Source organism: Labeo rohita, chromosome 15 (assembly GCF_022985175.1).
Source record: "Labeo rohita strain BAU-BD-2019 chromosome 15, IGBB_LRoh.1.0, whole genome shotgun sequence".
NCBI lineage: Eukaryota > Metazoa > Chordata > Actinopteri > Cypriniformes > Cyprinidae > Labeo > Labeo rohita.
In genome coordinates, this window is record NC_066883.1 from 26,109,104 (window position 1) to 26,126,664 (window position 17,561).

Sequence of the window (17,561 nt, forward strand, 5' to 3'; positions counted from 1 at the left end):
AGAGTTAGTATTATGCATATAATAATGAGCACAACAGTTATCTGTGCAAAGGTACAATATACAGAGCATCTCATCAACTCCAACGGAGTTAAGCTTGTTTGAAAACAAGCAAGTAATCATTTTTTAAATCACCTATAATCAACATTTGATATGCATTTTTTGCATTTTGTGAGGGGTATTAATGCCTGGACTGCATGTTTAGCTTCCAGTCGTCTCATCTGTTAAAAGCAGCGGTTAATCCAGACACATATGGCATCATAACATCTCTCTCGAATGACCTACATTCCTCTGATACTGAACACACAAACACACATTTTACTGAGTATACTTTATTTAATTCATAAATCAAATCATACAGAGCTTGGAGAGAAACCACGCTTATTAGACATTCTTTTAAGCAGTGCTATGTAAAGCAAATCATGTTGAGTCAGATGGAAAAGGTAATTAGAAAAATTATACAGGTAAAGTAACCCAGTTTTTGATGATGCCTGACTTAAGGACAGCCAGTTGATCAGCAGGACTGGTGACGTTGAGAGATCAGTCACACAGATCAGAAGTACAGCAGTAGACGTTCACTCCAGGAACACAGAACTCCTCACATGTCCGGCTGAACACAGTGGCTATGGTTTAGAGCATAACGAAAAAACAGCTCAGTATTTTTAAACTTCTAGAACACAGACCTCCTAATGATGAAATCACATTTTCCTTTTTTAATCACCAAATGAGGGGTAATAAATATGAAGCTGTTACCACGGTTATTATCGTTAACAAAAACTATACATACAAACTAGACTACTTAAAAATAAAATAAATATTAACTAAAAAAAAAAAAATAATAAAATATGTGACCCTGGACCGCAAAACCAGTCATAAGGGTCTATTTTTTTTTTTTTTTTATTGAGGTTTAAACACAATCTGAATGCTGAATTAATAAGCTTTCCATTGATGTATAGTTTGTTAGGATAGGACAATACTTGAATACTTGAAAATACAAGAATCTGAGGGTGTAAAAAAAATCTAAATACTGAGAAAATCACCTTTAAAGTTGCCCAAATAAAGTTCTTGGCAAAGCATATTACTAACTAAAAATGAAGTTTTGATATATTTACAGGAAATTTACAAAATATCTTCATGGAACATGATATTTACTTAATATCCCAATGATTTTTGGCATAAAAGAAAAATAGATAATTTTGACCCTTACAATATATATATATATATATATATATATGTGTGTGTGTGTGTGTGTATAAATCGTATTATTTAAGTTTTAGCTGAAGTGCTAAAATAACTACAAATAAATTAACTAAAAACTAAAACTTAAACTAATTCAAAATATTAACAAAAGGAAGTTTATCAATAATACTAAAAAATGAAAATTGAGTAAATAATTTATTTTAATATTTATTGCTTACCTGTTGAAACTGTTTTGCAGAAATTGCTTGAGGCTGGGCATTCGGTTGGGGTCTTGCAGTTCCCATCCACACAAGTGTAGCATGTCAGCGAGTGCACTGATTGGAGATTACATATTAGACAAACAGAAGTATTTGCACTTCATCAGAGCATTTTGGAAACTGTTCTTTTTTTAGATTTATTTTTGGCATTATTTGACTTTATTATGTATAGAGGAGACAGGAAGCAAAGTGGAAGAGAGAGAGGGGGGGCGGGATCAGGAAAGGTCCTCAACTCGGGATGCCTGTAGTACTATATTTCTGCGTGCTTCCCACAAGGCTATTGGCACTGACCATTTTGGAGAACTTTTAACTATATTCCAAAGCATAATATTTGACAATTTACTCCACTACGATTCACTAAAAAAACATTATTTCCTCATTGTTTAGAAGTGATGAAATCATGACATGCTCTGAGACTTGATTGCAATGTTCAGTTCATGAACAAATCATTCATTTGAACCCATTTTTTTTTCAATTAATCTGTTAATCTGTTAAGCATTTTACGAATTGCACTGCAGTGATTAATTTGTGAATTTGTATGAGTCAATAAGCTCTAACCCTTACACTATCTGTGTCTGAGACCTCTTTATTTAAGATAGACAGGTAGATAGATAGATAAATAGATAGGTTGATAGAAAAGTTTTCATCTTACCTGAGGCACTGCAGAGAAGCACCACAATAAGGGCACACACTAGCGTCTTCATGATGGAGGCTGGTCTGGTCATGCGGAGGAACGCGTTTCTTTATATACCTCGGTTACACCTTTTACTGAAAATACATTCTTCCTAAAGCATAACAGTAATGCTGCATAACAGGTTTCATGTAACCAGATATAGATGTGAGCTTAGTTCCTGGACAAGGAAGTAAAATTATTTTTCGGTAATTGCCTGCTTAGATTTTTGTCTGACCTTAGCTTGTGAATTGTTTTACCCAAGATGCAAAATCTGAGAATTTCTGTCAAGCCTGTAACTCCACAATGTCTTTTTTTTATTATTTTACAGTTTTTTCTTAATCTTTCCACTTATTTACGCATAATTTCTGATTTCTCCAACTCTGATAATTTAGATATTTTAAGATTGAGATGACTATCGTGTTCCACGAAGATATTTTGTACGTTTCCTACTGTAAATATATCAAAACTTAATTTTTGATTAGTAATATGCATTGCTAAGAACTTCATTTGGACAACTTTAAAGATGATTTTCTTAATATTTTGATTTTTTGCACCCTCAGATTCCAGATTTTCAAATAGTTGTATTTCAGCCAAATATCTTATCCTAATAGACCATAAATCAATGGGAAGCTTACTTATTCAGCTTTCACATGATGTATAAATATCAATTTCAGATTGACCTTTATGACTGTTTTTGTGGTCGAGGGTCACAAATATCACAATGATTGTACTTCTATTACTTCTCCAAGATGGGCAGCTAAAGTGCAGAGCTCTTAAATTCATATTCCTCTTGCATTACTAAACCTGTCAGGTACCATAGAAAACATCCAATTAATCTGCACACCAACAATCCCCTGGTGTTCCACAGGGATCTGTACTTGGACCACTTCTCATTCTATACTAAATCACTCAGTTATTTCATAACCTCTCCTGGCCTCTTACCTCTTATTAAAAATGCAAATCTCATCTCAAAGTTGAAATTACAGGCCAGCTGGCAAAATGATCTCTAATAGCATGCACCTCAGGGCCACGAAGCCAAGTGAATTCAATGCTTATTAGAGCTGGGGCATGGAGAGGCCTTATGGGTAATCTGTCTAAAGATTAGTATTTTATTGTTCTTAGGCTCTGGCATTTCCATAGAAGTTTGAAACTAGTTATTGCTTTGAGAAGAGATATTAGGAGACTGGAGGCAGTTGCCAATGTTCAGCTCTAAGGTTAAATTGCCAAAATATGATGGATATTTTTCTAATGAGAATCCAATTTATCAGACAAGTAAAGTTTATCACAGCTTTACATGACATAGTCACTAATGTGGATAAGATAACAAATTAACAGCTTTGTTAGAACAGGTACAAATGGTTATTAATCTATTTGACAGCACTGCACATGAGACATCTGAGAAAACAGAAAATATATCTGAAGGAATTGACATTTTTTTGGTAAATGCTGTAACATGTAGATCTAAACACAAGAGGGTTTAACTAACACAGACAGCAGGGGGCAACAAAGATTTAGAAGTAATTAGATGCAAGCATTCAGCAAATAGCCGTCATTAAGAAAAAGATTAGTGTGTAATATACTATGTTATTTACAGGTTAGTTAAATGTATCATTGCATATGTGCAGTAAATGCATGATTAGAATCCGAAACAGATTTTATGCAGTGAACTTAAGACATGTTTTAATAAATCAAGAATGTTGTTTGAAACTATTTCAGTTTGCTATTCAAACTTAGCATATAATACGAAAATAATTAATAATACTTAAGATAATTAGGGCTTTGGAAGAGGAACATTAGCATTCCTCAACCTAAACATCCATCCATCCTTCTCTCTCTCTTTTAGTCATCCATCTATTTATTCATAAATCACTCAACCATAGCCTACATATATTGATCCATTAATTCATTTTTTAATAAAAGCAATTTATTGGAAAGCGTACAGTTCTTTAGTATACCACTCAGCAAAATGAAACCTTGGGCTTCTAATGTAATTTTTCGATGCATTAAATGAATTACTAAAAGTTCCATTTAGTAAGCAATTGATTCCTGTGTAAATAATCACTTCAATAAAATATTTTTGGATTCATTTACCCTCTAAGCATATAGGTGACAGTGCTCATGACTTGTGATTTAGGGTTGCCAGCTCATGAGCTAACAAAACTCTCAGAACTTCAGAATAGCACATTTTACAAACTTCTTTGCAACACATTGGCTCCAAGAACAGACAGTACGTTCTAACAGCTGAGCTGAAGCAAATAAAGTTGAGTGTTTTATGGTTTTGAACTGTGTTGACCATGTGACCTTCTGAAGGTGAACTTGCTACTCTGCAGTGACGTCTCATAATTCCTTCTCCTATGCCAATGAAGTCCAGAGGAAATGTCCAGAACAGAACAGTCTGTTTTGCAACAACTTGTAAAACAACCACAGTATGAAATTCTAATCTGACTAATTTAAATCTGTTTTTAAAGGCAAATAGATTGCAATTTATTATAATACATAAGAATAGTAATAATAGGCTACTTAACACTTGATAAATACTTAAAGGGTTAGTTCACTCGAAGATGGATTCCTTCTTTTAGACCAATGCAATCGGTTATATTAAAAATAATCCTGGCACTTCCAAGCTCTATCATGGCAATGGGCAGGTGTTTCTCTTCATCAGTCCAAAACAAGTCTAATAAAGTGCATCCATAAGAAGAAGTGAATTAAGGCCTCCTGTAGTGAATCGATGCGTTTTAGTAAGAAAAATATCTATATCTAAAATGTAATAATCACTTTAATCTAGTTTGCGCTAACAGTCGTACACGGAAGCAGCTCCAGGCGGATGACGTACTATGTTGGTGTTGCGTTTGTGCCGGTGAGTCTCGAGAAAACCAACGTTTGTTTACAGAAGCAAAGGAAGCAAATTTTCCTTACTTTAGCCATAGAAAAATAGTCTCCTCTTGATTTGAAACTTCTATCCACCTCATTTTTCAAAGTGGAACAATTCTGTTTTTTTGTTTCCGCCACTGAATAAAAAATATAAAAAGTAATTCTGACATTATAACTCGGGAATTACGGACACCTGATCTGCAATTCTGACTTTTGTAACTCAAGGCAATTGCGTCTTTTTATCTCACAATTCTGACTTTTATTCTTGCAATTGTACGTTTTTATTTAGGAATTCTGACCTTTTTTTTCCTCGGAATTGAGTCATATAAACTTTATAACATCGTAACTCGCAATTGCAGCTTTTTATCTAACAATTCTGCCTTTTTTCTCGCAATTGTGAGTTTATATCGTAATTCTGACATTATAACTCGCAATTACGGCTTTTTATCTCACAATTCTGACTTTATAACTTGCAATCTGCAATTCTGCCTTTTTTTTTCTCGCAATTGCAATTCTGACTTTATAACTTGCAATTGCGGCTTTTTATCTCACAATTCTGACTTTTTTCTTGCAATTGCTAGTTTATATCGTATCTATTTCTGACTTTTTTTCTTGTTATATATCGTAATTCTGACATTATAACTCGCAATTACGGCTTTTTATCTCACAATTCTGACTTTATAACTTGCAATTGCAGCTTTTTATCTCACAATTCTGACTTTTTTCTTGCAATTGCTAGTTTATATCGTAATTCTGACGTTATAACTCGCAATTGCGGCTTTTTATCTAACAATTCTGCCTTTTTTCTCGCAATTGTGAGTTTATATCGTAATTCTGACATTATAACTCGCAATTACGGCTTTTTATTTCACAGTTCTGACTTTATAACTGGCAGTTGCGGCTTTTTATCTCACAATTCTGACTTTTTTCTTGCATTTGCGAGTTTATTTCATGCAATTCTGACTTTAACTCGCAATTGTGTTTTTTTTATCTTACAATTCTGACTTTTTTCTCACAATTGCCGATTTATATCACACAATTCTGACTTTATAACTCTCAACTGCGACTTTTTATCTCACAATTCTGACTTTTTTCTTGCAGTTGCGAGTTTATTTCATGCAATTCTGACTTTAACTTGCAATTGCAGCTTTTTATCTCACAATTCTGAGAAAAAAAGTCAAAATTGGGAGATAAAAAGTCACAATAACCTTTGTATATTTTATTCAGTGGCTTCCATAGTTCTCTGCGAATGTGCGAGACTTACGGTTCATTAGCCACTGTAGGGAAATAACGAGAAGAATAAAAAAGTGCAGTAAAGGGTAAAACTGTTGCACTACAAACCAGTGAGTTCATAAGTAAGATAATACATTAAAAATATGGTAAGACACACCAGTTTGCAATATTAAGCATTTTTATGTGTTTTTATGGGATAAATAAGGTGGATAGCTCCGTCCAAAAAAGCTCCGTACTTAAAAGCACTTCATGGAAACAGCCGTAAATTAGCAAAGCACTACAGACCGCAGTACCGTTTACAGCCAGCAGATGCTGCCCTTGAGCCAATCAGTTTTGTGAGTGCTTCACTTACGTTGTTTGCATTTCACAGCTGAATGAGTAAAATCTCTTCAGAATGCAGTTGACCAAAATAATCTACAATTCTCATTTGAACAACCCAACACATCGCTTTGCCAGTACATCTCTGAAATAAATGACACCATTTGCAAACTAAAACAGTCTGACAGGGCAAGCAGTCTGCTCTCGCCACTTAAAAAAAGTCATTCCCTCTTCCAAAGCGCAATGACTGGACTGGATAGCAAAAAGCTTCAGATTTCCCATCTCCCTCGGTAAATTGCAGAAACAGAGTGTCCTCCATTAGGCGCCATAAATCTGAGTTGATGTGACAAAGGGTAATGAAGCAGCTTTCTAATCGGCCTGCCCACGGCCCCTCATGTCACACTGCAGACAAGCTCGGGCCAAATGCAGGAATGGATGTGGTTAACAGGTTACCGACCAAAGCTAAACACACAGACGTTTATTTAGAAGCAGAAAATGGCAGCATGTTTGTCAATAATGTTATACGTGAGGGACGGCTTGGCTAAATGCGGTTGAAAGTTGCTAGCATTTCCAGAAATCAATAGTACAGCACCAGACAAGTTTAATGAAAGAAGACAGTAACGATCCTGTTTATCCTCGAGCTAAACCAGAACCTCTCTGAAAAAGAACAACGAGTCCACTTCGAAAGGCTGTTTTATTGTATAAGTGGCTCTGTTTCATAAGAACAGGAACTTCCAATAAACTTCAAGCCGTGGGAGTCGTGCTTTGGCCTCTCAGGACGGTGTGTGGAACACACTGCAGTAGGACGACATTAAACTCTGGGCTTGTCCCATACAGTACATGTGTTCTCTTGTCCTTGTCTCTGAATTGGAACAGAGCTTACTACAGCGAGACCTGGCTGGCGCTTTATCACATAAACCTTCGGTATACCTAATCAAATAACCAGCCGGGCGTGAAACCATATTCCACTCTGTTCACGTAGCCTTGCGATGAGTGCCTTGCAGAATCAAACAGGACACAGGATTAAGTGATGGAGTCGGAGTCTTCCAGAGGGCCTTGTGCTACAGCGATTAGGAGAGAGGTATTACCGTGATTGTGGGAGGTACAATACGTAAAGAATGGGGAAAGACGTGCAAAGTAGCTCTTCAAGACCCATCAGGTGCTCATCTGTTGAAAAATTGCCTTGTGGTATGGTTTTGAAAAAACAGCAATGATTAGAGCATTTACATCAAATTTCACACCTGATTGATTTTATATGTATAGGGTACAAAAGATAATAAATATAATGTAAAAAAAGTAATATATGTATTATTATAATTATATTACTTTACATTTTTTCTTGAAAGTGTATGATTTATTTTTTTTATAATAAAATAAATATAATTTAAGAAATTAAATATAAAGTGCTATTATATAATCTACAATAATAATAATACCTACAATAATAATAGCATTTGCATAATAGTAAAATCTAGAAAGTGATTTATAGCAAGAAATAATATATAATTAATATAATTAAATTCATTATTTTATAAATAATTAAGTATATATAATTCATAATTATAATAATGTAATCTGTTTTTATAATATTTTATAAATGTATAATAATAACAACAATAAAAATAATCGTAGTAGTAAAATGTTTACAGAACACTTATTCCTTAGAAAATCTAGAAACAATATATTTTAATGAAAACAATATAATTTAGATAAATGACTATAATTTAATTATTATGTGAATAATTATTATAGAAATAATTTAATAAATATAATAAATAATTATAATAATGTAATCCATTTTAATAAAATGTAATAAATGTAATGTATAATAATAGTAATAACTGTTAAATGTTCACAGAACATTTTTTCTTATAAAATCTAGAAACAATCATATATATATTTTAAAGAATATCATTCAATAAATATTAATTATTAATATAATTAATATGAATAATAATAGTAATAATCATAAAATGTCTACAGAACACTTCTTCCTTAAAATCTAGAAACCATCATATATTTTTTAAATAATATAAATTATTATTATTATTATTATTATAATTATTAAAAATAATAATAAAAAATAATAATAATATAATTTCTATTATAAATAATGTTATAGTATATAAATATTATATTGTATTATTTGTAATATATACATTTATAAATATTTTATTATGAATCTTTATAGATTTTAAAAGGAAAAATGGTTCTGTAAATGCTATTATTATTATTATTTTTTATTGTTTAACTTTTTTTTCTTTTAAATGTATAATTAAATATTTATAATAAAAATAACAAATGTAATTTATGAAATTAAATTAAAGTAATTAAATGTAAAGAGTTATTCAATGATCTATAACAACAACAACAACAACAATAATAATAATACCTACAATAATAATAGCAAATACATAATTGTACCATCTAGAAACAATGATTTATAGCAAGAAATAATAAATAATTAAATTATTATATAAATAATTTAATACATATAATAAATTATAATAATGCAGTCCATTTTCGTACAATTTAATAAATGTAATACATAATAATAATAATAATAATAATAATAATAATAATAATAATAATAGTAAAACAATTACAGAACACTTCTTCCTTATAAAATCTACAATCATATATTTCAATAAATAATATTAATTTATATAATAAATAATATTATATTATTATATAAATATTATTATATCATTTATAACATTACATAAATCTTTTAATATTTTATTACAGATCTTTGTTTCTAGATTTTTGAAGGAAAAATGATTCTGTAAATGCTACTATTATTATTAATTATTATTATTATTATTATTGTTCAGTCAGATGTTGGTCTTGAAAGTTCTTAAATCTGCTGCAAAAAATGGGACAAACCAACTACTTGCCAATGCAAAGTAAATGCATTTTCACTAGTGGTCTCAGACTTTTGAAAATGTTATAATAGTTTCCTTTTCCGATATTCGCTGTACTTTTTTTTGGAGGTATTTGACACTTGCAGTTCTGAATAGCAGCTAATGACTCACTATATCCACATCCCTTTCTTTGTCTCTCTGAACTCCTATCTTTGCACTCGGCTGAGAGACTGCGAGGGGTCGTGACCCCCGTGGCCTTTTGTTCCCTCAGTGAGTTGGGTTACAGACAGTGCCTCATCAGCCATGCTGTAGATGACCTTCTGTACTCCTGTCCCTCAGAGCTATGCGGGGCCATTGGCCTCTCTGCCTCAGTGTTAAAGCTGCCTTTTATAGAGCAGCCTGGCCCAGCAGCATGCTGGGAGACAAACAAAGACAAATGGGCTCTGATTTTTTTTCTTCAGAATAGTTAAATCAACAAGTGCGACAGAAAAAAAAAAGAACGGTCTCTGATATCTCAGGCTGTCTTAAAAAACTTTGCTAACTTTAAAATGATGCCGGTGTTGCTAAAGTTAAAGTATGATACAGTGTCCTCTGTAAGAGGCTCTTAAAGACCTCTTGGAGTCCCAGGAAGTATTTAAAGCTTAGACGTGATGCTGTAAAAATAATTCAAAGAGCAGGAAGAGGAGTTATTAAACCGAAAGGAAAGTTGCACAAGACGGGAGGGGTGTTCAGAACAGCGGGGGTCTTTGATGAGCGTATCCGGACCGGGCCGGATGAGAGCTGAGTAATGTGGGGGGAGCTTTATCCAGGTGCACACATTGTGCTCATGAGTCTAGCACTCCTTTCTGCCTTCATCCGTCTTTCTTTCTTTCTCTTTCACTCACTCACTCTCGTTCTCCCCCCCTTTCCCCTTCTCTGTCTATTCAGCTCAAGCGCCGGGAGTCAGATAGATGGTCCAGCTGCATCCTCTTGGTCACTATGTGCCAGTTTATTTAAGGTCTTCTTGGAACACAGACCTCCCTGTGAATGTCTTAATATATAGCCTGTGTGCTCGTGTTTGTTCTCGGGAGAGCAAGTCACGGTCCCTAAATACAACTCAGGGTCGGTTAGATTTAGAACGCTGAGTAAATACTACACCAATTTTTTATGAGTGTTTGCATGAAAGGGAGTGTAGTCATGGCTTTCTCATTATGTTTCAGGCCAAGGAGGTTCATAACACCTGGAGAAAGCTATCCGTTAGCATTCGCATTCATCTCAATGTCAGTTTCTCCGAATGGAGCAAGAACAAGAACGCACACAAACCCCACTAGTGACTATCCTTGGATGCAACGTGAAAGGCAACAATGTAAGGCTGAATATAATAATAGGAATAATTTATTTTTACTGCCATTGAAAAGTTTGGGGTTAGTAACTTTCTTAATGTTTCTGAGAAAAGTCTCTTATGCTTACCATGGTTGCATTTTTTTAAATCAAACATACAGTAGGAACAGTGATGTGAAATATTACACTTTAAAATAATTTTCTATTTTATTATATTTTGCAATGTAATTTATTCCTGTGATGCAAAGCAGAATTTTTTTAGCAGCCATTACTCCAGTGTTAAGTGTCACATGATCTATTCTAAAGTGCTGATTTGACAATCAAGAAACATTTATAATTATCAAAAACAGTTTAGCTGCTTTAATATTTTTGTGGAAAAAATAGTTTTAACAGGTGCTTCTGGCTTGGCATTTTGATTAGATGCACACACACACACACACACACACACACACACAGCAAAAATGTTTAATCATCATACACTACATTTAAACATGGAAGCCTGTTTCTATCACTGAATAAAACATAAAAATTCTATCTCACAGTTCTTGCAATTTCGAGTTTACATCTTGCAATTATGACTTTTTTTCTCAGAATTGCATGATACAAACTAGCAATTCTGACTTATTTTTCTCAGAATTGTAAGTTATAAAGTAAGAATTCCCGAAACTAAAACTCGCAATTGCGAGAAAAAGTCAGAAATGCAAGATGTAAACTCACAATTCTGCTTGTTTTTATATAATTGTAAGATTTAAACGACCAATTGCTGTTTTTTTTCTTGAAATTGGGAGTTTAAATCTTGCAATTCTGAGAAAAAGTCAGAATTTTTTTTTTTCTCATAATTGCGATTTAAACTCGCAATTGTGAGGGGAAAAAAGGCAGAATTACGAAATTTAAACCCGCAATTGCGAGAAAAAAGTCAAATTCTGAAATTGAAACTCACAATTGCGACAAAAACTCCGAATTGCGACATATAAACTCCCAATTTTGAGAAAAAAAACAGAATAAACTCGTATAAACTCGAAATTCTGACATTTTTCTCATAATTGAGATTTAAACTCACAATTACAAGAAATTGCAATTGCAATTGTGAGAAAAAGTCAGAATTGCAAGATTACAACTTACAATTTTCACTTTTTTCTCAGAATTGGAAGATTTAAACTCAAAAATTGCAAGAAAAAGTAGGAATTGCAAGATACAATTCTGACTTTTTTTTTCAGAATTGCAAGATTTAAATTTGCAGTTGCGAGTTATGCAGTCAGACTTGTGAGATATAAACTAGCAATTCTGACTTTATTTCTCGCAATTGAGTTTATATCACAAAAATCTGAAAAAAAGTACAAATTGCGGGATAACTCAAAATTCTAAGGAAAAAGTCACAATTGCGAGATATAAACAATTCTGACCAAAAAAGTCAGAACTGTGAGTTTATATTTCGCAGTACTGACTTCATTTCTCAGAATTGCCAGTTTATATCTTACAGTTTATATTTTACAGAAAAAAAAGTCAGAATTGTGTTATGTAAACTTAACAATTGTGAGATAAAAAGTCGCAATTACCTTTTTGTATTTTTATTCAGTGGTGGAAACAGGATTCCATAGTTAAATGGCCATCAATGGAGAAAGAGGCTTTTTGAAAACAAATTCTGTAGAATCCACCAGAAGGGACTAACCGGCTGATGCTAACCAGAAAAACTAAACTAGCCTAATCTTACTTCAGCTACACTATGTAATGATAGAATTTACCCCAAACTGTCTCGCAGAAACACATTTATACACAATTACACACGTTTTGATTCATGGCTCTAAATTAATGAAAACTCCTCTCTAATGCCCAACCTACTCTCTTCTGTCTTAGATTGGGCTTGTCAAATGCACAGAGATAGTCAGGTTTGTCATTTTTCATTTAAAACAGTCAGTCACACTATTTCTAATTAGATTCCTTGTGCAATTTTGCCTCCAAAGCAGTACAGCCTTGATATTTTATTTTTATTTTTTATGGTCCCTTACCAGTTTTCAGCTGCATTGGGCCGTCCACAGGCCATCAATATTGATCACCTCGCTGTATGAAAAAACCCTAAAATCCCCTCCATCCTCATGTAAATGACTTGCACTGTTGATTAATTAATTTTAGATGTTGACATCAGCAGCATTAACATTAGAAAAATGAAAGACGATGAATTTATTCAAGTGAATTAATTATTCATTTCATTCATGTATGCATATTTATATATTCATTCATGTATTAATTTATGCAGATTTTTGGAAGCTGTAAAATTTCCTAGTCCTTCAATAGACATATGACTTCACATTATACTAACAGCTCAGACTGTCCTGCGTAGAAGGAGGTGATTCACAACTTTTATTGCACCAATACTGCCTACTCATCTGCGCTATCCCTGAGCAGCCGGTGCTCTCCTGCGTCATACACTAGTGTCCTCACTGGGACCTTTAACTTCTGCTGACCCCTGAGGGGTGGAGCTCTTCATTTCCTGCCCTGCTGGTGACTCGCACCCATCAATGAAGGTGTTTATCAGCCCGACCTTTCATGACCTCTCCTGTTTCCTGCTGATGACTGGATGACCCTTGTGGGTGACCTCTTGTTGATTTTTATCTGCTTTTAACACATATCCAGTTTATGTCTCAATACATCTTGTCAGATACGTCATGCCTGTTCAGATTCAGTCTTGAGCAAGTGGACTTTTAATGCTACTTCGTATAGATAAAATGTAAGTTATTCGGGACACTTTTTGCCATATATAAGTCTTGAGCAAGTGGAGCAATCTTCATCACTCAAAATTTGAAGGAATATTAGCTGTAGGTATACCACCGTTCTACTAACATGTTTAACAAAATATCCAAAGCATCTTAACAAAAACAATATTTTGTCGAAAACACAGTGATCAAAATTAGAGAACAGTAACCACTGTATTACGAAAGATGATTACAACTAAAATTTTGGAGGGTTACAACTGTCAGAAATTAGTAGGAAGTGTACACTGTGTTGGTGTGGTTTTGGTCCACTCTTCTTCAGGTTAAGGTCAGGACTCTGGGCTGGTCAGTTCATTATTTCAATGCTCTTAGCTTCAAGGTACTGCTTTGAGAAACTGAAAGGGAACCTTGACACTTCCTCCTCCACCTTTCACTGACTTCTTTACTCACTTGGGTTTCAGTCTTTCCTCAGTTTGACGCCATACAAAATGTTTCCCATCTGACCCAAATAAATTAAACTTTCTCTCATTACTAAAGTGAACTTTGGACCAGTTCTGCTCCTTTCACACAACATGCTCCTCACCAAAGGTGAGCTTAGCCTTTTTCTTTCTGCTGATAAGAGGTTTGGTCACTGCAGAGTGCACTTTCAGTCTGACTTCTGTTAAACGTGCTGAGACAAAACTTTACCTGTTCTGCACTGAACTGGCAAGCAATTCCATCTGCAGTGCTGAACCCATTCCCCATTGAGAGTCCCTGCATTATCCTGTCTTCTCATGCATTTGTCTTACGTGGATGACCAGCCTTTTGGGGGGACTTGAATGAATTAGTGTCATTGTAAAGCTGCAGTATTCAAGAAATCACAGATTTGGAACAACAATCTTCTCTTGCAGTCACTAAAAGTATCCTCCCTTTTGGCCTTCATCTAGACAACCTCCTGTCGCAGGGTATCAGTCATCTTAGCGTGGCCTGCCATCTTGCAGTCTCAGTGAAAATTGGAGAAATGCTGCCAGTTGAATAGGGTTTGTCATATAATTAAGGAAATTAGCACCAGGTTCCAGATTAACACCAATAACTTGGAGGTATCTGTAAGTGTTCTCTAATTTTGAAGTTCTCTAATTCTTTTTCAAATATCTGATTTAAAGGAGAAGTTCACTTCCAGAACAAAAATTTACAGATAATTTACTCACCCCCTTGTCATCCAAGATGTTTGTGTCTTTTTTTCTTCAGTCGATAAGAAGTATGTTTCCTGAGGAAAAAAAATCAGGAATTATCTCCATATAATGGACTTCAATGGTGCCCCCAAGTTTGAACTTCCAAAATGCAGTTTAAATGCAGCTTCAAATGGCTCTAAACGATCCCAGCCAAGGAAGAAGGGTCTTATCTAAGAAAGCGATTGGTCATTTTCAAAACAAATTGACAATTTATATACTTTTTAACCTCAAACGCTCATCTTGTATAAGTCTGCGTGAACTGTTTTTTCCCGGTTCAATAGGGTCAAGACAGTTAGTCTATGTCAAAAAAATCACATCGCTGCAGAAGTACCGACCCAGTGTTTACAAAGTGAACATGCAAACGCCTGTTTTCAAACTCTATTGACTCTATTGAGATTACACAAGACTACGCATGCATCGCAGAGATGAGACAAGACATTTGAGGTCAAAAAGTATATAAATTGTCCATTTTTTTTTTTTTAAAAAATGACAGATCGTTTCGCTAGCTAAGACCCTTCTTCCTCAGCTGGGATTGTTTAAAGCACTTTGAAGCTGCAATTAATCTGCATTTTTGGAAGTTCAAACTTTGGGGCACCATTGAAGTCCACTATGGAGAAAATTCCTGGAGAAATTTTTCCTCAAGAAACATAATTTCTTTACGACTGAAGAAAGAAAGACATGAACATCTTGGATGACAAGGGGGTGAGTAAAATACCTGTACATTTTTGTTCTGGAAGTGGACTTCTCCTTTAAGTTTTTATACTGTGCTTCAGAATACAATTTATGAAATATTCTTAAAAAACTGCTTTTCTGCTACTTATAGGATGCCTTCAAATAGAACTAAGCAGTGACCTTGAAATTCAGGAAATTGTAGGTTGTTCTCTCATTTTGATCTCCACTGTGTGTGTGTATGTGTATATCCATGTATATTATATATGGATTCTTGCCTAAATGAAACTAAACTGCCAAAAAAATATATGCACAATGATGACCCTGCCTCAAGCAACTCATAAATGTGTCATCATGACAGAGTATAATAATGTTTGTGTAATGCATGTACATTTTAATTGCAAATAGATTTCCTTTTACTTGTAACAAATACATTGGAATTCTAAGTACGAATAAGATAAATGTGTGGATTATTTGTATGTGACAGATATTAGTCCCATAATGGGTGTTTCATAGAACTAGAAATTCCTCTTTAAAGATTTTTTTGGCTTCCATCACATATAATTGTTTCATTTCATCTCAGCATATGGGATTGTAATCGTTGCTTTCCAGGGAGCAGAAACAATGAGTTTTTTGATTAAGGATCCAATATGACCAATTACCACACTGTAACTAGCCATGTTGGCAGAATGTGGATGACAGAAGATCTTTAATGGCTTGTACATTGCATAACAGCACGGATGAACAAAATATGTTATCACCGTATTAAAATACAGGATGCACATATTTATCACCACAAAAATGAGTTGGATCACTTGGCAGACAGCGTTGTCTTGCTAGAAAATTACAAATGTATTTTACAAGGTGACCCTTTAAAGTGTCATTTATGATGTTTTCCACTGTTTGGAAAGCACTGTTTTAAAAAAAAAACAACAACGTTGCAATAAAAAAGTGCAAAATGTATTATTTTATCTGTTGTGATTGTGACTTTGCAGTGTATGTAAAAATAGCATGTGCTGGGATTTTTCTTTAAAATATAATCAATATTATAGAGACATTACAAGTCATATTGTAATATAATTTATATTATATATAAATATTTTAATGGTAAAATTTAAAAGTAAGCATAAGCATGAGCTTGCCAAAACACTTGTTAAATCATTTTACACGCCGCTTATTTTTGCTATTCCCTTACGCGCCTTGTGAAAAACCAAAAAGTAAGAATAGCTTTTTAATCCATGACCGCAACAAAAAGTACATCTGCAACTCTTTACGATAACTGCCTGGTTCAGTCTACCCGCCCTTGCATTTTTTTTTTAACTTACCTCAAAAGCAAGGCCAAAAGCACAGACTAGAGATGCAGGAAGAGGCATGGGAGGGGCAGAGCCTTCATTGTCTCCTTGAGGACCTTGGTACACTTCATCATACATTCCTTTTCATCTCCGCGTCCTCAGCTTCCAACGGTTTTCCGCATCGCCGCCGCTGGAACGCACACTACGTGATCAGGGTGCACCTGCCGGCTGTGGGAATTGACCCGCTATCCTCGGTTTAGATGTCAATAGTGGGCAATTTTTTCGCTCTTCCTCAAGGTCATTGTGACCTGGAGTGAATCCATAAGAGACTAGCCTAATTACTGAGCAACAACAGGCAGTGCTGCAATAACCTAATTATTCTTGGCATATATTAGATAAAGGGGCCTATTGCTTGGCTTTCCTGCAAGGGGCCTGTTGAAAAGGAATTTGATTTCCCCAAATACTTCTCCACCAGATCGTTCCTTGTGTTAATTGGGCATTTTAAAGCAATGAAGGATACCTTCTTCTTACAAACTGAGGAGCTCTTGGAAGTAAAGGCACAATAAACCCAAAAATTAAAAAAATCTGTTATAATTTACTGACCCTTAGGCTGACTTTTCTTCCATTGAAAGACAAATGCAAATTTTTGGTAAAGAAATTTCTGCCTGTTTATTTTTCATATAATGACACATAAGCAATATCACATTTGTAGCAGTGCAATATGGCTGTATATCAGCACAACTGTGCGAATATACAGTCATATCGCACTGCTACGAGTGTGATATTGTGTTAATACAACACTTTGACAGCACAAGTGTGTAAATACATAAGAAACAACAACACTGTTTTTAAAGCCTTCTTTTGTATCAAACAACTTTCTTCTGCCACTGATTTAAATCTCAACTTGACCATTTAACAGCTGAGCCCAGGCCTCGTTACTAATTCAAA

At 34.2% G+C, this 17,561-nt stretch overlaps 1 protein-coding gene across 1 annotated transcript; it reads right to left on the reverse strand.

The window, feature by feature from the left end:
- Positions 1–319: 319 nt before the first annotated feature.
- On the reverse strand, positions 320–2,245 carry ly6d (lymphocyte antigen 6 family member D). Its single transcript, XM_051129880.1, has 3 exons — positions 2,107–2,245; positions 1,416–1,511; positions 320–620 (listed from the first exon to the last, which is right to left on the reverse strand). The coding sequence occupies exons 1-3, from the start codon at positions 2,177–2,179 to the stop codon at positions 538–540; spliced, it is 252 nt and encodes an 83-aa protein (XP_050985837.1). The 5' UTR covers positions 2,180–2,245; the 3' UTR covers positions 320–537.
- Between the last annotated feature and the right edge of the window lie 15,316 nt (positions 2,246–17,561).

Coding starts and splice junctions, on each gene's coding strand:
- ly6d (XM_051129880.1), bottom strand. CDS start 2,179: ATGACCAGACCAGCCTCCATCATGAAGACGCTAGTGTGTGCCCTTATT. Junction 1,512..2,106: donor GCTTCTCTGCAGTGCCTCAG/GTAAGATGAAAA, acceptor ATCTCCAATCAG/TGCACTCGCTGACATGCTAC. Junction 621..1,415: donor CTGCAAAACAGTTTCAACAG/GTAAGCAATAAA, acceptor TCTAAACCATAG/CCACTGTGTTCAGCCGGACA.